Raw genomic sequence first — 23,648 nt, 5'->3', positions numbered from 1 at the left:
ATATTTCTAAACTGGAGCAGAAAACCAAAAGCTGATGTATTAAAGGCATGTCTGTCTCACAGCCAGTCTCAATGGAGAGTATTTCAGTGAGTTGTCAGGTTTTCTTTTTTTACTTTTTCTAAAGCAATTAGATGTTTTTTGGTATGTAGAGCGAGTGGTTAAGAACTAGAACAAAGCAAACCTCAGAGGCAATACATTAGTAACCAAATTACAGCTTTTAGATGCTGATACTGAACAAATCTTGGCAGCTACTCATTATTGCCATACCTCAGGACAAATTAACGGGCAATTAAGTTCATTACATAGCTGCACCGACTAAATGTAGGTAGGTCAAGAAGACCTGGGTAGGTTAAAGAATCTGTATGATTTTGGAAGGAAATACATCAGTTATTAGTTTCTATAGAAATCTGTTCTACCATTTTTGTTTTCCAGCCACACTTGAAAGATCCATGCTATAAAAAGTCTTTATCCCAAAGGGTACGTATTCAAAACCTCAAACTCTACTCATTAGGGTTGCATCCTTCTAGCAAACGCCATTCTCTCACTCTTTAAATTCCAGCAAAATAAAACTGGCAAGTGTGTTAGAAAATATCTTTCCAGCAGGGCAGGTTTGCAGTAGCTGACTCCTTTTGGGCAGATTTTTAAATGGTGCCACGGTTCAGAACATGACTAGGATGCTGAGCAGGAGTCAGACTGGTGGTGCATGAGGGAGGATTGATGCTGGTGTGCTTTAGTGTGTCTGTAGAGCCTCCCATCTGTGAAATTTGTGGGGGGAGAGGGGCGGGGAAGGGATGGGAATTGGTCCGAAAACCAAATGGCACTGGGAACAAGTGTTACCAGCCCTGTACACACTAGTAATTGGTCTGCGTTGCTTCTCAGGAGTACTTTTGACAAGTGAATTCATTTCACTTTCTGAAATTACATTCCATTTTGTCAACAATGCATCTTTTTTATAGAAAAGATATGTATCCTAAGTGGCTGGCTCACAAAAGCTTGGAATCCTGTCTTTTTTCTTCCCATCCATAATACAGATTTGATCCAAGTCTTCTGGTGTTTGATCAGGAAACAGTAGCTAAATTTTTGCAAATGCTGAACACTCCTACAGCCTTTGACAGGAGGTTCCCTGTATGGAGGTGTCTCCTTTATTGCTTTTTCCAGATCTCATTTTTATCACATGGAAGTTTAAAAAAACCAGCAGACATCTCTTTATGGTCAGCAACAAGGATGTCACTCACTGTTCACCCATTTTTGCCTATTCTAACATATTTGTTAGAATATGGTTAGAATTTGAACTAAGCTCACAGTCACCATGAGGTCTAAGGTGGCCTACTCAGTCTTTATTCAAGGGTGTAGCTTGGTAAATAAATACACTGTAGATACCTGACCTTTGTACTGTAGACCATTTCTTGCTGCCAATTAAGCACCAGTTTCACTGACTCTGAATCATGTTCTAGTGCTTTTTCATTTATTTACTGTCAGCTTGATGGTAGCAGCTGTTAAATTTATCTGTGTCAGCATGTTAATAACAGCTTCCTCAAATCTTTCCCCAGGCAGCCTACAGAAAGATTATATTGGGAAGTGGAGGCCTGGTAGGCAAGCATTATTGGCTCCAGGTATTAGACCAGCATGTTGCCAGGATGGGTGCATATTCACCATGGGACAGCTCAGTGAGACAGGCAGGAGCAAGGTGCTTTGAGTACACAAACCTAGTGGAGCTGATTTTTACTGCATGGTGCTGTAGCATATTGCATACTAACTTGCAGTTATATGGCAAAACCAGTTTTACAAGAGCTGTTAAAAAAGATACCTCTTATATTATTCAAAGTCCCCAGGTATTTCCTATTGCAGAGATAGTTTGAATTTCACATTTGTAGTGCATCATCTGTGAAAAGCTTTGTACTTCTGTGGCCTGGGCATAAACTGTGGTGAGCTCCACATGTGTACTGTCTCATTGTCTCAATTTTGGCTGAGAGGGAGTGGAGCCAGGACAGCTGACCTGAACTGGCCAAGGGGATATTTCATACCACAGAACATCGTGATCAGTGTATAAACTGTGGGGCTGTTGGCTGGGGGCTGCTGATTACTGCCTGCAGATGGGCTGGGCATCAGTCTGCAGGTGGTGAGCAGTGGTACTGTGCATCATTTGTTTCTCTTGGGTTTTCCTCTCTCTCCTTTTAATTGCTATTGCTATTGTTACATTTTACTTTGTTTCAGTTATTAACCTGTTCTTATCTCAACCCACAAGTTTTACTTTCTTTCTGATTCTCTACCCCACCAGGGCAGAGGGCAGTGAGTGAGCAGCTACGTGGTACTTTGTTGCCAGCTGGGGTTAAACCACAACAGCTGTATGGATCTGCATTCAGTCATAGGTCTGATAAAGGACTGGATGCTCATAAATAAATTGATTATGAAAGTAAAAAGTGACATCAGTTGGTGGCAATTCTTCTGGCAAATTACACGAAATAATAAGAATATCAAGCTTTATTTGATGCAGAAATGACATAGAAGTGTGTTTGAAGGTAGTCCCAAATGTTCAAACAATGGGACTAACAATTTCCTTTCCCAAGGGATGATAACTATCAAAATACTACAGCAGTAAAGATGACTGATTACTGCCAGGACTATATTTGACTAAGATATGCCATCATCTTTTGGAAATTCAAAACTTTGTGGGGTTTTCTGTATTTAATTTTATTGTTACAGTTATTTTTTAAATTTGGAAATGAAAAATTAAATTGTGACTCAAGTTGTGACAAAAATTAAACTGAACTCAGTCATTCTTTAGCTAGCATGTTTTACATATTTTGTCTACAAATCCCTATAAAACTAAATATTGTGATGTACTTATCTATAATTCACAATGCAATCACATATTTTCAAGAACATATTTATTTGTAATGGTCTGACTATTTTGTTTTAAATAATTATGAATTCCATCTGCCTTTCCTTCTCTACATTATATTTATATTGACCATAGTTAAGATTTAAAATTAAAAGTGGATAATGACATAAGAAGTAGGGTTACAGATATGTCCGTGTAAGATATCATGGGATCCATTTGAGCTTTACTGTCAGGTTCCAGTTTTAACTTGCCTTTTAACCATTCTGGGCATTTGCAAGGGAGGACTAAGGCACGTGTGGGCATTTGAGTAGGCAAGAGCAGAGGAATGGGAGAAAATACCGGAAAATTGCGGAGAGGTTGGAATAAAATAATCCTTGCTCCCTGCCTGTTATTAATGAATTGGAACAGAAGACACCTTGACCTGAAATGCAGGTTTAAAATGGCTTCAGAGGTGCCCAATCTTTCCAGTCACTCAGATGCGACTTGGGAGCTGCTAAGTGGGGACTGCTGCCTTTGCTCCCTCTGCCTGCCTTTGTCCAAGCAGTGGGTACAGGCACAGGTGTGGGCACTGCTCCAGCAGTCACTCACTTGGCTTGCTGTCCCTTGGAAACACTGCTTTGGTTCTCCAGGGCTGGATGCTTTGCAGTGCACAAGGACTTGCCTTTAAAAGTGACCTAGCCAGAGCTTTATCAGAGGTTCTTCCATCATTTTTGCTGCTGCTAATCAGTATTCCCCAGTGCATGAGCCATAGTAAGTACCAATAATTTAATAATCTTGATGCAGGAATTAGTGTAGCTCTGAACAAAAGAATGAATAATAAGGTCTATAAGGTGAGTAGGCTTGGTTACTGCTTTTCAGACAGAAGATACTCCTCCCTAATCCTGAAAACAAAGCCTTGAGAGTCCCAAACCAGTCTCCTGGAGTATGTTTCTCAAATAAGTAAAAACTGGGCCAGGACCAAACAGCTACTTCAGTATGTAGAATGCTGGTACTGTGATTTAAGTAAAGACTTCTGTAAAAGGTTGATGTTTTCTGTACCAGCTACATTAGTGGCATGCTTAATGCTAACCTTTCAGTAAATATATTGGTATAGAATCTGTGATTATGTCATCTCTGCTAGATCTGTGAGAGTCACTATTAACTCTGAAAAAGTAGGACGTCCTTCAGGTTTCTGAAAAGAAAAGCAGAGGATAAACTTATGTTAGCAGATTGGTCAATTATAGCACCAGACTTCAGAAATTGGATAGAAGTACATATGAGACACAACTTAAAAATTACATTTTATTTTATGAATACAGAAGAAAAGATCAAGTTCGTCATTTGAGAGAAAAAAAATAATCTGCTATTCATGACACCAGCAGCATGAGCACAGGCACTTGTCAAAAAATCCTGAAATTCCTTTATACTTATTTCAATTCTGGATCAGAATTCCTATGGAATTTCTCCCTGCAGTAGGTCTATGGAAAGCCCTACCTGTCAGGAGACCATGATACTCAGGAATGCTTCCTGGATTGTTGAAAAAGAATCTTCACTGCTGTATAATTTGAAGTGCTGCAGCTCAGTATGGAACGAACTCCTGTCTGGTGGCAGACAGAAAAGAGAACTTCTTCCCCAGGACCTCTCTGCTGGCTGGCACTCCAATGGATGTTTGCAGTAAGCAAGCAAACTGGATGCAATCTAGATTTCCATATCTTAAGTTTTTTTTTTTACTCAGAATTTAAAAATTTCATACAGAGTTAAAAGGTGGGAGATAAAGGATACAATGGAGCAACAAGATTCCCTGGCTACTCACTGTGTGCCTACACATTACCATGAAAAAATTGCACACAAAGCTCTTCTGAAAATACTTTTAACCTAAAATAAAAGATTCATTTCCTCTAGAGACTAGAGAAGGAGGGTCCTTAAGGGATTAATAAGATGGATAAGTTGATGAAATCAGTGTTTTGATACCAATCTAGGAAGTAACAGGTGCTGGGCAAATGGCAAAAGAACATGAAGTAGTAAATCAGCTTGGGGAGGGTGAAAGGGGCACAGCCTAGGAGCTGTACTGATGTACAGAGATACTGATATACACTTGAAAAAGGGGGTTCAAAATCTACATTTAGTGGGCATATCCACTTGGTATACAAATGTGTTACAGTTAACATTCAGAGCAGATCTAGAGAAAGCTATGCATGATACAAAAGTGTGAAAAAGGTACTACGTTGGACCGAGTAGAGAAACATGACAACAGTGGCATATTCCAACCCAGGGATGGTCTAGACCTATTGTACTGATAGTGTGCTTTATATTTATTACTTGCAACAGTCAAAAGAAGCAGAAGCTTGTAAACTAAGGTGTGATTTGTGAAAAACATAGTTGGAGATGCTGAGAATGCCATAGATGTGAAATAAGGATTTAATGTATTGATCTTTTAGGATTGCTTTTATATCCACATTAAAAATTAATAATAAAGTAATACCCCAGGGAAACAGAAAAGGCAACAAACCTCATGCCAGCAGCTGTACATGACTTTGTACACGTGATGCGATGCCAAATGTGGTCGATAAAGTCGGTTACCCTGAGAAATCTCATGGACAACTTCAGAATTTGACTTGGTTTCAAAAGGCATTTTGCCTTCTGTGAAAACTTCCCACATCAGTACACCTAAAAGTGAACCAAAATAGGTTTAGGACAAAACAAAAGATGCCAAACCCACAAGCTTTTAACAATATTAGGAAAATAAAAAACACTCCTGATTCTTTTTTGTATTGAAAAACACATGAAAATATGGGCAGCCTGAGCTGAATGAAGGATACAACCCAAACCATTTTCAGCTAATGTAATTCTGCTCTCTTTTGAGTCGGCTAAGGTGGTGGTCCATGAAACTCAAATGAAGATATATTTGGCTAATGAGGACTTATCAAAAGTGCACATTTCAGTCAAAATCTACTTTTTAGGTACATAACCTTCCTACTGAAAAACCCATTTGTCCAATATAAGCAAGATTTGAAAAATGGGAAGGACTGCAGCTTAAGATAGGTAGTGCGAGTAAAAAGTTACACTTTCCTGAATCACGTCAGTAGTTTTATGGAAGCGTAGTTGCACATTCACCTAATGAACTCACCAAAAGACCAGACATCTGATTTGCTGCTATATTTTTTGAAATGAAAGACTTCGGGAGATGACCATTTGACTGGAAACTTGGCACCAGAAGAGCTGATATATTCATCATCAATGACATACCTAAAGATTAAGAGGAAACCACATGTATTTGAATGAGCGACATTTTCACAAATGGTTTAGAATTCCATAAAAATAGTGTCAATTTGGAAACAACAAGACTATATCACTATTTTAATATAAAATGAACAAAAAACCCATACTAGAAGCTATTTACTTAAAGAGATTTCTGTTTAAATAAATTATTTGGATTATTCATCAGAAATATGTCAGAATAAAACATTTTGATACTGTCATAAGACTGACAGGATGGTTATTATTGTCATCTTGGGTGTATATTGATAAGACACACCACTTCACCATGGGCAGGAAAACCAGTGGCAATAAATAATTGCTTTTTCTAAAGAAGTCTTTTTTTAAAAGGATCCACCTTTTCAACCACTTGTTCTACCAAAATATGACTCTTGCTGCCCATCTTCACAGATGCAGTATTAGGGACATTGTTACCAAAGCAACACACAAAGAAATGTTCATCACATTTGAGGCAACGGTTCTTGTAGGTGCACTAAAGTAATTGTTTTTGCCCAAGCTTATAGGAGCTGACCTCCCAGATAAGATGAAATTATGTGCCTAATGCAGGCATTTATAGGGCAACACTTTAAATGGTTACTAGGCTGACCCCTGCATACTTAGAGACTCTGGGCACATTTTCCAAGTACTAATGTCCTGAGCAGATCACAGATGTGCCGTAGACATTTATTCTCAGGGAAAGCATAAAGGTAATTTTTTAAAGCACCTTTTAAAAGGGGTCACATTGAAATAAATAATCTCTTTGCGTCACTTTCTCATTTTGGTGCAGGCACAGAAGCATGGGAGCTTATTCAATAAGGAACATATGAAATAGTAGTACAAAATAACCTGTAGTAGTAGTTGTGTGAGCTCTGAATAATTAGGTTGTGTTCCCTTCACTTTTCCACAGCCTCCCCAGGAGAGTGAGTCCTAGAGCCACACAACTGATCTCCACTTTGTGGCCACAGTGAGCCATTCAGGTCCATTATTCTTAAGCTAGACCCTGACAGCCACCCCACCTTGGTCTTACTTGTTTCCTGATTCATTTGGATAAGTCCAGAGCCCTGATATTGGCCTTACCCTTCTGGGGAGCAGTACCACTGTGGTACAGGATAGCCCTTTGAAAAACAAGTTCTTAGCTATGAACTTCTAGGGTGTTGAAAGCCTGAGGTTAGAAATATGGGGCAAAACCGAAGGAGCATAGCTGTGCTGATCTAACGATTTGCAGCTGCAAGGTAAATGTCACCACAACCTTCTGCTCAGAGCCACTGACTGTCTTTCAATCTCATCTGCCTCCTAAGTGAGCTGATTCAGTCTGCTAATCCCACAGAAAAAACAGCCAGTAAAACACAAAAGTGGAGAGCTTTGTGCTGAGCTTGGAAGAGGAAAGAAGGAAGGAGACATCCCCTTTGGGTAACATTCAGTCATTTGGTCAGCTCAGCTGTGTCCTCTGAGGAAAGTTTGTGAGGCTAGAGTGATGTTTCTCAGGCTGGTGCTTGTCAGAGTTGAGTGGGCTCTCTTTCCTCACTTTGGCTGGTTCTATCACTAAGCAGAAAAACCACTTCCCTGCCAGGGCAGGATGTATCACACTTCCTGCCCACCCTCCTGGTCCTCCCTCCATCCTGCCTCACCTACTCAGCTACTGCTGCCTCGAGAGGTCAGAACCAGCTCCCAGTTCTGTCCCTAGTGACTTTCTGTCCTCCATCCTGCTCAGGAAAGTTGGGGAACTTCTTTCTTCAAGCTTCTGGCTGCCCTGTGCACTCTGGGCACTTCTCTGTCCATAAACATCTCTGAAGTTTACCTAGCATTTTGTTTACCTATCTTGCACTCACCAAGAGTGACATGTCACATGTCACAGAGATGTCACATGACATCCCGTTCATGGTACAGCGGTTAAACAACATTACAATTTTCATCAGAATTCAAAAATTAACCACAGTGGGATTCTCCAAACCAGTGAAGCAAGCAGAGAGGTTAACTAAAGATCACGCTGCAGCCCTCTGAGAATACGTGCTCACAAAAGCCTTGTTGATGGCCTCGTACCTCGCCATGCCAAAGTCGGATACTTTAACGACATGCTCCACATTGACTAAACAGTTTCTTGCAGCCTGGGGAAAATGAGAGAAACATATCTGAAATCTTTGTTAAAGAATTTTAAGAAAAACACAGCAGCTAATTATATTTGCTTTAGCTCATAATGTTTATATCTGAAAGGAGATTAGTGTATCGGTCAAAAATATTTGCGAATTTTTGTCTCTGAGTCAGTGAACATATTTCACTACTGTGTAGTTACACATACATAGCACATAACAACTTAAATGCTTGTAGCGTGAGTTGCAATATGTTTAGATATTCTTGAATGGTGAAAGAATTTCAGGCTGCAGTCTAATGATCCAACCACATATTTTCCTGAACATCAACACTAGGACAATTACTGTAAAGTTTAAATATGTTTTTTTATGTTTTCATTACAGAAATCAAGAACCTCCTGGTAATTTTCAAGATTTTACACTTCTTAATGCCGCTCGGTAGGAGAGAAGGAAGATTTTCTCTCTACATCTAAATGTGAGCATTGAAAAAGTATCAGGGAGTAAAGAAACAAGCTCTTCTCCTCTAATTCCCCGTCTATGGGCAGAAAAGCCGCTCATATATCCCAGCATCAAAGGATGGCAGTAGGGAGCCAAAAAAATATAGATAGAAAAAGATTTAATTTTTTTAAATTCTCATTGTTGCTGAACTTTTGTAATGCTGTGATTTTGGTTGTGTTGTGATCACCTTTCTATTGAGGTGTCCTAATACCAGATAGTTCCATGTCAATATCCTAATTTTCTCTGACCTCTCAAGGGTTTTTCCAATGGAAAAACTTTTCTCAAGTAGTTTTTTGATCTCTCCATGGGCAAAATAACAGCTGAAAAGTTTGGGTTTGCCTTATTAGATCCTGCAGGGCTGAAGTCTTACAGGACACATAATGTCCCATAAAATGCAACAGCACATTCTTTACTGCAAGCATTTGTCAAGAGCCTCAGAAAACCTATTGTACTTACTAAATCACGGTGAATAAAGCTATTTCTTTCCAGATATTCCATCCCTTCACAAACATCCTGGCACATGCTCAGGAGAATGCCTCTGCCAAGTTTCCCCCTCCTTTGCCGAAGGTAATTGAGCAGGCAACCATTTTCCATGAATTCAGTCACAACGTAGAGAGGTTTGTGATGTGTACACACTCCATAAAGCTGGACCAGCTTTGGGTGGGAGAGTTTCCTGTTTAAAATCACATTTTAGACAGGCTAATATTTGTTCTTGGCAGGTAACTAGACCTTTGAGTCTCATGATGGTTTTGAAAAATACTTTCACTACTTGATAAACAGTATCCTATTCAGCTGTCTTCAGAGCTCTCCCACTACCTAGCACATTCCAGTCTACAACTTCCTCCAAAAAGTTCACTCTCATAATTGCTCATCAGTTATATAAATGCAGTATAAATGCAGTGAATGCAAAGCTTGATATGGTTGGTGCAAAATGGAAAGGTCCAGTTATGCTTGGCCTGCAGGCAGGAACCTTGACCCTGCAAGGGTTCTTCTCTGGCCTTTGCCAAGACCTCATGTGGGTACTTCCCTAATTTGCAAAATTTGCAAATATGGTAATATGGTTTCTCAAAAGCTTTAGTTACATAAAAGCTCTGCCAGTGTTCCTAGAGACACTGAGTTATGGATTAAAGAATAGTTGTAGGAGCATGTTCACATTTTTCCAGAACATTTACTCCCCATTGAGCTCCACAGTACAAAGGGGAGTACACTCTAAAGGAAGCGTCTGGGCATAGGAAGCATCTGCATCTGTTTGGTTCAGACCTTTACATCAGCCTTTCTGTCCCACACATCCACCATTCCCATCAAACTGCTTTGTCTGTTTGTTTGAAATGCAATTAGGTTATATTGATTTCTTGGTAAACTGATAGAACATCTTTTGTACTTACATCATCAGTTTGGCCTCCTCCATGAAATCATCTTCAGACATTGCACCTTCATTGATTGTTTTGATGGCAACCTTGATAGTTTCTTTCCATTTACCGAGATAAACAACTCCAAACTGCCCACGCCCAAGTTCTTTCAGGAACTGCAGTTCAGATGGGTTTAATCCCCATCCCTCTGTAAAAGCAGCCCAATATGCCAGAAGAGTCAGGCCAACTTTCCTGAGCCATGCTCCAGGACACACGCCTTGCTAGCTGCAGTTAATGCACGCAGCGAAGCATCATACCTGTGCATCAGCTATTGCATGTTTTAAATATCTGAAAATTTTCATTGGCTCACATATGTTTAAATATAAATTATATTTTAGAGTTTAAAGAATGTGATTAGGGATTTTGCTTAATGTAGGAATGTCTGAGGCTTGAAGATAAGGCAAGTGTCTAGCTTTGATTACACATGAGAACTTTTTTGGCATTATTATATGTGATGTTTTTAGCTCCAAAGCAGTTCCAGATGGATAGTATAGCTACAGAAATAGTCACTGGCTACCTTTGTTGTAGTAACTACAATAGTTCTACCCTTCAGAAATATTAAGCCTTGAGATTCATGGGAACATGAAAAATACTCCGTTTTGGAGGTTCCTATTGTCCAACAGATGGTATGACATTCCTGATCTATATACACAAAACTGGCATTTATTTCTTGTTTGTTTTAATACCATGTAAGATTCCATTCTTATTTCTAAAACCTGTATAACTGACAATCTTCTCCATAAATAGTATTAATTTCAGGTTTCAAGTTCAATTTCCTAAGTATTTAAATAAATCAAATAGCCTTTCAAAAGCTATTAAACATCTGTTTGAGTCTTAGGTTCACTTAGAAAAGTCCAAATAGCTCTGAACTGCACTGGTGGTTGTAACAGAAGCATAACAGTCACTGCACAGAAACAGCTGAGTCAGGTATCTCATTTGGTACTGATGCCTTACACTGTTTATGTGTTTCTTATCACCAGGAATTTCACAGATACAACTTAATTATTATCTGGGTGAATATGATCTAAGCTCTTGCCTAGACAGATAGCTAAATCTCCTTCAAAAGAAGATAAAAATTTTACCATAACTCAATTCTACTGTTTCTGGTGAAGTACATCCATCTGATCTGACTGGATGTCGGAGACGTGTAATAAGACCTGTAGGGGACAAAACAATATTCTGTTGACCATTTACTTAATTTTAAAATATGCCATATCATACCTCTTCTCAAACAAAAATACTTGGAATCTGATGTAAATTTCTTATTTCTTGAAGTTACTTTTGCTTACAGTTTGCTCAGATAAAACACTACAGTAAGAAGAAATGGAGAAAGACTTTAATAGGGCTCTGACTACAAAAGCATTTATACTTTCATAAAGCCAACAGTGATACTCTTGCTTGTTTGTACAATGACAGTGATCTTGAGTTCTAAAATACTGTGTCACTGACCTAAACAGTGTCTGCCAGCACGACTTCCCAGGTTTGAAATATTTTTGTGCCTGTCATTCATTTTTTTTTTGCATTCATAGGCCAATAGTACCAGTGAATACATCCCTCACCATGGACTCCCTGCATTCATTGATTCTTCCCACTATTACTTTTAGGGCCGTTTCTGCTATAAGTGTTTCCTACAATCCTCCTCCCTCCAGCAAAAGGCTCTGTCCATTTCCGAATCTTCCTCTCTAACTAGTGCAAGTGATCTCCGTGTGTTTTCCCATCTTCATTCATTCAGAGTAAAACCATTTTAGATTGTATTAAAATTATGGGCAGAACCAAAGTGAAGGATATTTTTCATGCAAAAAAAGTATAAAAATCTGCCATCAGCCAACAGTTAGAGGTGTCTAACCCTGGTAAGCTGAAAGCCAGTGTTAAAGAGTCCTTGTGCTCCTAATTCTGCCACTGATTGTTTGTGGTATGGGTTGGGTTTTTTTCAAAATCAGTAGAATGCTGCCTGTTGATGCACAGCATAGCTCCTGCTTTTATTAAATTGCATGTATACAGGTCGTTGTCATAGACAAAGAAAGAATTATGATCAAATTTCACCTAAGCCCTATTCGGTCAAATATGAACAAAGAGCAGGCTTCTATCTTTGCTAAAATTATTTAATACATGTAGATGAGTTTAGTAGTTTCACTTCCCCCATGGTATATGCACACAACAGTTATGACTTTGGCATAAAGAATCAAGGCATATTTAAATTCATTAGCAATAGAAACACTTGTGTCTCTTTTTATAAGAAAAGTATTAGGAAAAGATGTAAAACCATATCAGCTTACATGCATTACCTGCAGCATTGTGTTGATGATACTTGATGAGTTCAGGAACAGATGAAAAGAGATAGTTTTCTGCTACATAATATTGTCCCAAGTGATTTTGTTTAATTTGATAGTGTAGAATATCTCCATTATGACTTCTGAAATCAACAAAGCATTGTAATTTTCAGTAAAAATAATTTATACTATAAATCTGCTTAAATTTCACTTTGAATTATGAAATTGAAAGCATAGAAAAATCTGAAAACTTGGGATACAGTTCTCAACTTAAAATGGTGTGTGTAGCTGGGAAACTGTTTGAGGAGAAAAAAAAACAAGACTCCTTGAACAGCTATTTCTCCCAACTTTGGGAGATAATTGCACAATGTTTTTTGCTGCCCAAGTATTTTTTACCCCTGTACCATTGCAGTCATAAGAAATAGCCGTAGTGTCCAAGAAGTGTTCCTCCTAATTAAGCATTTATTTGAATATATCCTCTTAAAATTAAAATGTCCCTAATAATCTGTATTTTCTCCCAAAAACTTAAACACAAATTCATTTATAAAATGGGATTAAATTTTCTGTTCTACTTCTTCAAAAGGTCTTCATTGGAGCTTTTATTTGATACCTTTGTTTTTCTGAATTTCTTCACATTATCTGTCTTTTTTGCTTTCTGTATATTTTGCTGCCCATCTATCCCTGCTTTCCATGACACTCAAAATTAAGAAGTTAAGTTTGCATTTCGGGCTGGTGGTTGCTGAAGGTTAGTTCTCTAAATTGTGGACACATGGCCACAACAAGCAGAGTACAGAAACATTATACAGTCTGCATTATCAAGTCATTATCAGGAACATTACTGAGCCCACAGAAATTGTGAGCCTGTCCCCAGCACAGGGATGGTGGGGAGGGCTGGCCCCATGTTTCCGGGAGGGAATGGAGGGAGGGAGAGGGTGATGGTAACACCAATGCCTCTGTTCCTCTCACCTCTGGCTAGCTGTAAGAGAGAGAGAAGGAAAGCAGACACAGTTGATACAGGAGGATGCAGGAGGGCTGATGAAGAGGGTATAAAACAGCTTGAAGTGGGTTAAGTCGGTGCTGTAGGTGATTGCTCCTGATATGGGCAAGAGTGAATCTTGTGGCTGTTGTCTGGCAAAAGTAAGAGTGCACAGTAGGGGTGAGGTGATTTTAGGAGACAAACAGGAGAAGTTTGAGGACAGAAGAGTCTGGGATGAATGAACAGTGCACAGAGCCTATGGAGAAAGGAAACAGTTTGGTGCAGTGGCCAAAGGCTGTGGCATGGTTTCCACAGCAGATTATTTGTGAATTTCAGTGAGTGCAGGTAATCTTGTCTGGATAGGACATTTCCACACCCAGTGATCCACTGCCCACCATCATTTCTGTACACGATTATTAACTCTACATGAACAGCATCCCTGTGGTTCCCTGCTCTTGTGCACTGCATGTCCAACCTACCCAATTATTCTGAGGAGTTTGGAGGAAGCTTTTCCATCACCTCTTGATTCAAACCCTAACCATTCAGAGGAACTCACCCTTTAGCCCGTGAATACATGGACAGCGTAAGAAGACCCTGTCGGCTTGAATCTCTGACAACAAATGCACCTTCTTTGGGCTGAAAAGAAATCCAAGGAAAATTTTTCTTATGCTTTTGAGCTTCAATAATGCTCCCTTAAGACAGGAATTGCAGCTGTTTACCAAATTCTGTAGAATACCTATGACTGTTTGGGACGAAGACAAAGAAGTAGAGAATAGGAATGGATAGCCAGGTACATGGCAGAGCAAAAAAAAACCCCAGAGAAAATAATAAGTGCCAGGTAACTTCTTAGAGATAAGTAATTTAGCTGAATTGTACTCTTCAGTGTGAAGTAGTCAAAATGCTTTGACTTATTTAAAAATCAAATTGTACAAATCACTAGAAAAAAATACAGTTAAAACAGTTTTGTCTGAGATATTCTTCCCTTGTCTTTCTTGTCCCAGGCCTGAGTTAGTCCTTGAGCAAAGACCCGATGAGTTTGACTGAGTTAGGCACTTTAGTAACTGACAGGGGTAGAATGCAATATGGATTGTTTGCTCTGTATTCAAGGAAGACGTAGCAGTTTTGTTAGGTTCTGCTAAGCTCACTAATTAGCTTACTACATGGATTTCAGTCTTCAATGTCTAATGCAACAGACAAGTACAGTAAGACATGCAATTTAATTTATCTAGCATGGAAAATCTACATAGAATTTGCTGGGGCTACAATTTAAAGCTTTGTGAAGTCTGGATAGTCTGCGCTCTATGCTAACACCAGAAAGCCTTTTTATTTCAAGGTACTTTCTCTCGTACAGCAGACCAAACAGATTTGGATTTGACTGTGATAATGCTCTTGATGCCTCTACTGATAGATATTTTTCAGTACTGTTAGCTCTATGTGCAACCCGAGTTACCTTCTGGCGCAAGAGAAGTTCTGCTTGGCTTCTGTTTATGTTTCTGCAGTACCACCTGCAACAAGGAGATAACCTATCCTTAATTTCAGTCAGTAAAAATGAATGTTTGCTTTGTTTCACAGTTTAGTAATTGCATTATTCCAAGTCAAAAATGTGTTTAGAACTATCATTGTATATTAACATGTCTTAATTTGGAAATGTTTTATTAGATCTTTTTTTTAAAGAACGTTTTGGCCCAAATTTACTGTGACTAAATAATAGCTCAAATAAAAGAAACCCCAGGAGTTATGCCAAACTGTGATGAAATTTACAGTCCTGGATGATGTGTCAAGCCTTCCTTCTCTACAATTTTTCAGAATTTTAATATTCTCTCCAGTAATTTAAATTGGAGTAATTGGAATTAGCGACATGATCACAACAGGCAAAGACCAGAATACAGAAACATTAAGCATTGAGTCTAGAGAAATAGAAAACATCTGGACTCTGACACTATGATTCATGCAAATGAATGTTAATTCACTTTAAGAATAATGTTTTGTAAAAAAAAAGTGAGCTTTTGATAAACATGTTAATGTCGAATAAAAATTCAAAGGATCAAGCATTAAAATGTATCTCTGCAATCCATTTTTAGAAATGAAAGCACAATTATCATTTTCCAAGGTACTTACTTGTACGTTTCTAAATTACTATTCCTGTTTTCGGTAACATAGTTGCTGGGAATTAGACCTTCATTCCTGAAACAACATATTGGGATAATATCATCGTATAGTGTGAAATATTAGTAGGATTAGGATATACATCATCCTTTTGTTGAATTACAAAGGGGCTATGTTGCTAGATACTGAATTTCAGCATTAGAACTGAATAAAAAATTGAGTCCTTTCATCCCAGGCATAACATTTTTGTCCCACAACTGTGGATGGCTACTCAAATGGAAAAGCCAGATGGTATAGGCTAAGATATAGAAAAAAATTATTTTTCTTCTGAATCAGAAGCCACCATCTTAATTTTCAGCCTATTCAAAGCTTCTATATGAAGAAATATAAAGTGTGTGCTTACTTGTATATACAAAATAGTTGTCAGTATACTTTTGCTGAAAACCTGAGTTGAGAAAAAGCATTTAAAATATTTAAAGGAGAAATCTGAATGGAAAGGAGATGGTTATAACATAACATAAAACCATTCCCAACATAAAAATGCAAAGGAGAAAGGAGAACAACACAAAACAAACCTAAGTGTCAAAAGGATCCTAACTGAAGTTACCTAGTTCTCTAAAATACCCAGGTATTTTGGGTAAGAGGGTTTTTTTCAGGTATGTCTTCATAATCTCTATGGTTTTATGACATGTTTACACATATACACTCCACTGTAAAGCACTTGAAATATGGAAAGCTGGATTTGCACATGGCTCAGAGCCCAGTGATTCACATGGTCCTCAAACACCTTGCTCAGGAAATTACCGAGTGTAGGGCTGAACTCTGAATTCCCAACAGATTCTAGATTCCCTGTCCATTTCTGGGGTGCCAAACCCTGTTGAAAGTCTGCCCAGTCAGTCTGTGTGCCTCATACATAGTTGAACACTTTCAAGCTTGTCCTTAAATTGTCTCACAAGTCTCACTTTTGCACAGGTTGTTTTAGACTTTTTTCTTTCTGTGTAGGGAGATTGAAATAGATGCCCTCTCTCTTACCCATGTCGGTCTCTTGCCTTCCACCAGAGGGGATCATACTGCTCGAGGATAATGTATTCTTCTGACTTCTTGAGAGGTAAATCCAAAGGCCCTCTAGCAAAGAAGTCACAGAGTGCAATAACTCTGGGATTCTTGCTGTAGTCTTCTAAGGCCTCGGCAGGCAGAGGAGGTAATGGCTTGTTCTTAAATTGCAACTGTCTCTTGCGCTAGTGAAAAATGAAAGTATTTTTCATAACCAGACCTTTCTCTCTACTGCTGCTTGCATAATTCCCCTGCTATTATACTGTCCCAGTAACTAAGAGGAACTCATCATGGTTGTTACTGCCCCTTGTAAAGCACTATCACCTCATCACTTGTAAAACTGCAAGACTAAGTAGTTTGGTGCCGAAGCAAAAATGACAATGGGAAGTGGAGCGAATAACAAATAAGCTATCTGCCTTAGGAGGGGTGACTTCTACACTTTATGGATGCTGGGACAACTCCTCGCTGGTGAAAAAGCAGAGCAGCATTGAAATCAATGGAGGTACAATGTCTGGAAATTCATTTATCTGGAGAATTAACATATTCTGCACTGCAGACTTTCTTGGCAAACTGGCAGGAACATAATAATTTTCTTTTGCGTCAGTGGAGGTTCTACCTTTGCACTTAGTTATACTTTGAAAACTCAGATTAAATCAACTTAGATCTAATAAAACTAAGGTGAACATTACGTACCAGCCGAGCAGGGTGCACTTGCATTTGCCCAGCAGGGCACTCCCACCCTTTCCATCCCCATGACCAAAACCAAAAGTGGAAGAAGGAACCACCTTCTTCATGACACCAAGCTTGGGAAACCTCACTGTGACACTGTATTTACATCAGTAAGACTCTTCAGTTACCTTTACTCTGTAATTTTTATGGAACAAAGAACTTTACAAGCTCAAGAGCTAGTTACTCCCCTGCTTATTCTGGTACTGAGCCACTGTATGTCAAATCACTTCAATTCTCTCTTTTCACCTGCCAAAATGTTACTTACCCGGCACTTCCAAATAGATTCATAGGAAACGTCTGGTTGTGAGGCAGAGTACTGGGTCACCAGGACAGTGTCCGGGTCCAGGTTCACATTTGTTCTCATTTCTCTGATTTTGAAAAACATGAAGCATTTGTGTGAATGCATATCTATAAACATTCACATAAAAACATCCATGGATATACATGCCTTCCTCCATTAGGGATATGCAGAGTACAATGTCTTTAAACTTCGGCATATTTGCTCTTCTACTGCAAATAGAAGGGTTTTAAGAAATCCTTTATGTGTAGATATTTATTTACTGAAAAGCTGAAGCATTTCACATACCTTTCTTGCACTGTGCAGCAGCAGCAGCAGAAAACAGACTGGATGGTGTGATCTGTGAACAAGAACATTTTCTGTATTTGCAGTGTTCCTGTTTGTTTGTTCACAAAACTTACAGAATTAAGGTCTACCTGATGTGCTTAGACACACTATTAGTTCTGTCTTGCTGTGAGATATCTTGCAAATCAATACAGCTGAATTTGCAGCCACCAAAACCAGCAGAGCTTTCTTTACAGTCTCCCTTACAATGTTTTGGCAATTATGAGGCCATATATATGAGCTAAATCAGCTCACTAAATCAGCAAAATAAGTAATAAAAAAAATACATTGTCAGCCAAATTCATACTGATTTGACTGATTACACCACCCTGCACAAGCTCTACCTGGTGCAACAAGGGGGATGAGAATCTCATCAGGGACTAGAGATGGAGAACTGTCCCCTTCAGCACTGACATAATTTTTAGCTTATTCAAGCCAAATACAAAACCACGTTTTTATGACAAAGTTTTCTTTGAGGTTTATTACAGGACCCACACTATATTAATTTCTTTGAATTAATATGGATTTTCCTGTTTCTGTTGCAACCATTAGTATAATAAATGCACTAGCCCAGGTTTAAAGCATGGAGAGAATATATGCTTTACACTTGCATGCCAAGTGGCTGATAATCCTGAGAAAAATACATTGGATACATCATCACAGACATCAAAAATTTAAAGAGAAATCAATCCAACATATCTTGTATATACAGCAGAGAGGATATGGTATTAAATAGGTTGGAAGACATTAAGAAGATTTGAATGAGGTAAATAAATGTTTGACACTTGCTCTGGTCCACTTCTACGTGGGCTGAGACCGACTTTCCCCAGTTTGTGTTCCCATAGCAGTTTGAGCCAAGCTGGAGCAGTTATAGTCCCATACTCTTTCCCTCTGCACCTCATCTCATCTCAAACTGAGTAAGACAGGATGCTAAAAGGGCAGGTAATCCCTTTCTGCTGGGTCAGCTCCCTGAGCTGTCTCACCCTCATGTGTCACCACTGGGCAGAAGGAAGAGCAGCAGCACCTGTAGGACAGGCTCAGGTTCTCAGGTGCAATGTACAGTTCTTTAAGAAGCATGAGAGCCAGAGATGGAAAGACAAGGTTCTCCTCATATTCTGCTGCATTAACAGAAAATAAACTTTATATCCCACTATAATGCGTCTTATTTTTCTCTGCCACAGAGGTCATAGTTTGCAAAGAGGCTTCAGATTTTTATTCGAAATACACTTCCCAAGGTCTCAGAATTTCGCTGCTTTGTATTTCACATGATATTTCTTTGTGTAGTCCCATCAATTCCTTCCACTTTATTTGTTTTTCCCTCGTGGCATTTTTGCATTGTTGATCCTAATGACCTAATCCAGCCTAGAATAAATAGGATGTCCCTTCTGGTGTCCTGTAAGACTTTTTGCTAATGCCTATTACCAACTGAAAGTCAAATATGCTGAGAGTATGCATCCTAGCATTCAAAACATTAAGCAACCTTACTACATGATGAAAATTAGACTGTTGAATCCTGTGAAGAATCTACTGTGTGGGAAACTGATGAGCCAACAGTAATCAGAAGACACCATCAATTGTTTGGTAAAAATTTCCAGTGACAGCTGTGAGAAATGCAGCAATTAAAAATACCCAAGCCAGTAGACAGCTTCTCTTCAAAGCCACCAGGCTAAAAAGATATGGGCAATGAAGTTTATTTGCTGCATAATTGTCCAGTGTACATTGAATTGTCCCTCGGCCATTTAAAACTGTCTCATGAAAAGTGAACACCATGGGTGAAAAAATGCTTGAGTTTCTTTTATTTCAGCCAGTGACATGATGTTTACTCAATGTCTATAAAAGTATGTAGTTATTTGCAAAAGGGAACATGACATTTGGAATCTTGTCTTTTTCTTCTCATTGAACCATCTAATCTAATTAAATATATTTTTTCTCATCAGATTATTTGCTCTCCATATAAAACACTTAAAAGAAATAATTAGAAGCAGCACTGCAGATTTTCCAAGTAACACTAGAATAATTTTCTAATAAGATTTTAAAGATTTGACTATTACCATGAAAGCAAGATGTTCAGACAAATGTTATGGATATGTAATTCTGTCTTGTTTTCTTTATGAGCCCAATAGTTTGAATATAGTTGTAGTGTAAGCTCAGGAATCCTTTTTGCCTTCAGTGAATCTCAGACTTGCTTTGGTAATTGATGATTTTTGTGTCTTACCCCCTCCTTTTACTGTGCTAAAAGCTATTAGCAGTAAATGACTGTATGTGACATTTTTAAAAATAACATAAGCATATAAGATATTGAATATTTAGCCTCTTGTTCTGTCCATAAAACCACAGGAAAGGTATAGGTTGAAGCTGTAATCATGATGTTTCTTTCCTGGGACATGTGCTTCATTTGGTGAGCAATTTTTCCAAGGGTAGAGTGTGTAATCCAATAAAGATGACAAAATATGATATGACAAATTCTGAAGACTGTAAGTTAGGGCTCGGATTAGACTAAGGCCATGGATCAGACAAGACCATGCTGAACTGAATTGCAGGATCTGGAGGAGCAGCACAAACTTTGCACAGTTCTGTCAAAGTTTAGTTGTCCTCATTCACTCTTTTGGAGTATTTTAAGTGTGAAATCACAGCCTATCAATCTAGCAGATATTTATGATCCTAAAGCAGGTAATTTCCAGCTCTTTGAAACTGAATTTTTCTTTGAACATCTTTTCTCAGCAACCTCAGTCACTTCTGAAATTCTTTTGTCCCTGCATTAGTCCTAGATTATTTGTGGACTGAATTCAGTAGAAATTAGTACAAGTGCAAATTAATGCAGTGCAAACTGTTCATTTCTGTTTGGAAATTTGTCAAGTCTGCTAGGAAACATTATCAAAGCACATAGAGAAAGGCCTCCTGCTTCACAGAGCTAAGTTCTGCTTTAGTTAAATTAACTTAAGTGTGGAAGCCTTGACCTGATGGCTTGGAATTTCAGCATCTCAAGCAAAGACTCGTGTACTTATCTATGCATTTTACATCTTCCCTGGTCATTGGTAAGCTTCTTGAACAACACTTTTCCCTCCCGATTAAGTTCATATTTCTTAAGTTCATAACTCACTTTAGAAAGTAGGCCCAAACCGTGATGCTCTTTCAGAAAGATTTGGCCAACACTGCAGATGGGGAAAGCTTTGATACACTGAGTGAATAATTTGATTTAACTTGCTCTCCTCTTGGCCTCCTGCTTGCGGCCAAGGAAGATGCTGACACTGAGGGCTGTACACCAGTGTGCGCTGTCACGTAGCCGGAAGATGGCATTTCCTGCCTGACACTTCTCACCCCCATGTGCACCCTCCCATGTCTTGGGCTCTTCCTTTCTTTCTCTTTTCTCAACAGCCATCAGAAAAACTAAGAAAGAATTATAAACCTTAAACTCCTGTATTTTAATTTTTTAAAAAGCTAACATTTAAAATATAAATAAATTGAAAATACATTCTTAGAATTTACTCATTTGAAATATTTCTTCTTGATTATCCCTTCTGCTAGATCACTGAAATCAGTGGAACTATTCTATCTGATTTCCTTCAACTTTTCACCAAAGACCTTTTCCTAAGCAAAACACTGGGTTTGTCAAGGAGTGTTAAGAGTCACATATATGTTAGCAAGCCTTGATCCCCAGGTCCCTAACTCAAGTAACCACATTGAAGAGTTGTTAAATTAAAGATTAGTCACTGATGAGCTGTACTTCAGCAAGGAAATCACATTTTGGATTCCATGTTTTGAAGAGAACAGAGAGACCAATAAGATTTGCCATGTTATGACTGACAGACTGCTTGGACAGGACACAGGAAAGAAATACAGGCTAACAGGAAGAAATACTCCGTAATTTTTAACAGTAAATTAATTTTGAAGTCTGTTAAAATAAAGTGCTTATGGAGCCCTTAATTTTAGGTTCTACTTCTCTGGTTCCTACCTAACCAAAAAGCTTCCCAAAAATTTTTAAAAACTGATCAAATCTTGCTTCTTTTAAATCCATAGCAAGGAAGATTTCCCCAGCACCCACAGCCCATAAAATCTTCCAGCTCACATTTCCTTGAGTTCTATCAAAACACAAGCTACCCAAAAATGTTGCTTTGATCCTTGGGGTACATCATCATGGAACAACTAAATTCAGTAGTTTAAAATCTAGGTTTAAGTTAAACAAGATGAGTATTTGAGCTGTTGAATCTAGAACTTGGCAAATCTTCCTTCTTTAATTGTATAGAGAATTTTTTTATTTCTGCAATTTTTGATGAAAGCTTGCAACCTTAGACAAAGTTATTTAACACAGGAACAAACAAATATAGTGCATTTCACCGCTAATGTCTTTTTCTTTCTGGAAATGACTAATTTAGGAGGAAAACATTTGTTCATAAAGCAGTGTCATATTATCTCCCTGGTAAGCAAATACAAACCCCAACATTTGCACAGAGCCATGACAGCCTATCGAAGCACAGAGATCCATTGGGATGCTCAGTTTCAAAACAAGAAATAATTGTAGCACGAGAAGCATGTGGCTAAAGTAAAAACACCAGAAAACTGGCGTTGGAGCTAATCTGACAAACACTCGGCCTAAAAATGTGCAGCTGACATTTTGATAGTCAACTTTTTAGTCCTGAAAATAAATTTATCTGTGCACAACAGAGCAGATGGATGCAAGAGGAAGAAGAAAAAGACGGGTCAGCTGTCAGGAACAGCCATTTCCTTAAGCAGCTTAAAGACAGTCCCATCAGAACAGAGAAGGCGGAGTGAAAACACATCCTGGCCTGATACAGTCCCACAACATCCAGAGCACACTTTGGGTTGATAATGTCGTCTGTTTACGTGGCCAATTCACACACATACATATGCGCAATCTTCTTCCTATCTTCAGTTGTTACTCACTGCAAATGGCAGCTTTAGGAAAGTTAACATCAAAGACAAAAGCAACAAGGTAGAAATAAATTTTTATCATTTGCATTTTATAATTATATTATTTCACCATTTTCTTTGCTTTTCTTTTTCTGAATCACCGTTTCTCAAAGCACGCCTAACACTGAAAGCACTCCAGTCCATGTCTAAGGTTTGCACTCTTCTAGCATTTTTTGCAAGAAGTTTTTGCTCTTGCAATGGAGCAGAAGGTTAACTGTGTTCAACACTACAAACTCAGCTTCATCCATCAAAGCTTTGCTGCAACACACAGTTTGCTTCCTGGTCTGGTCTGTTAGTTTTCAACAGTACAACAAAAACCAATAACCTGGTAGAAAGCTACAGTATAGTTTGCTTCTAAAAGCACTTTAAAATATGAGCTTTTCAGCTTTTTGCGTCTGCAAGCTGAGGCTTCCTGTCTTTCCTGTGAGTTGAGTTTACTCTGGAGGAAAGACAGGTTTAGTTATACCAAACTTTCTATCTGTGTCTATGCAGTTTATGAGTTTAAGAATAGTGTGTGGAAATATCTCCCTATCTATACATAAAAGTAGTTGCTTTGCTAAATCCATCATACGGTGGATTAATATTTGTGCATTAATTTTGAAAGCCAAGACAAGCAGTCTTAACAGAGATCCCCTTAGTGCAAGAGAAAGCAGGTTCATATTTTTATATTTAAATGCTTCATTTGTTAAGTACACTGCTGTTGCACAAAACAAAACTACAAGATCAAAATATGAAGCCAAATTTACTTACAGGTAGAAAGAATCATGTCTGCTTATTCATTTATATTAAGATGAAAATGCAAACCTCTCTTCATCAGCTGTGCCAGTAAAACAGCCCAAGCTGAGCTTTTCACTCTGATACGAAGCATGGTAAACCACAGACACCGCTTGACC

At 38.5% G+C, this 23,648-nt stretch overlaps 1 protein-coding gene across 1 annotated transcript; it reads right to left on the bottom strand.

Annotated features, from left to right (window-relative positions):
* Positions 1–27: 27 nt before the first annotated feature.
* On the bottom strand, positions 28–23,568 carry LOC138109865 (tyrosine-protein kinase TXK-like). The gene is made up of 15 exons (XM_069014173.1): positions 23,506–23,568; positions 17,791–17,842; positions 17,470–17,572; positions 16,455–16,660; positions 15,435–15,500; positions 14,767–14,821; positions 13,873–13,952; positions 12,356–12,483; positions 11,153–11,227; positions 10,047–10,218; positions 9,118–9,334; positions 8,117–8,181; positions 5,949–6,067; positions 5,331–5,488; positions 28–4,013 (listed from the first exon to the last, which is right to left on the bottom strand). The coding sequence occupies exons 1-15, from the start codon at positions 23,519–23,521 to the stop codon at positions 3,945–3,947; spliced, it is 1,581 nt and encodes a 526-aa protein (XP_068870274.1). The 5' UTR covers positions 23,522–23,568; the 3' UTR covers positions 28–3,944.
* Positions 23,569–23,648: the final 80 nt, after the last annotated feature.

Source organism: Aphelocoma coerulescens, chromosome 4, assembly GCF_041296385.1.
Source record: "Aphelocoma coerulescens isolate FSJ_1873_10779 chromosome 4, UR_Acoe_1.0, whole genome shotgun sequence".
Lineage (NCBI taxonomy): Eukaryota > Metazoa > Chordata > Aves > Passeriformes > Corvidae > Aphelocoma > Aphelocoma coerulescens.
The sequence above is the reverse complement of the archived record's forward strand: the minus strand, read 5'-3'. Positions and strand labels throughout refer to the sequence as shown.

Bases quoted from the DNA above. Each gene is read 5' to 3' on its own strand.
- LOC138109865 (XM_069014173.1), bottom strand. The intron at 13,953-14,766 runs GTAACTCGGGTT...ATTTCTTTTCAG, and splicing joins AACTTCTCTTGCGCCAGAAG to CCCAAAGAAGGTGCATTTGT. The intron at 8,182-9,117 runs GTAAGTACAATA...CATTTTCCCCAG, and splicing joins GCTTTATTCACCGTGATTTA to GCTGCAAGAAACTGTTTAGT.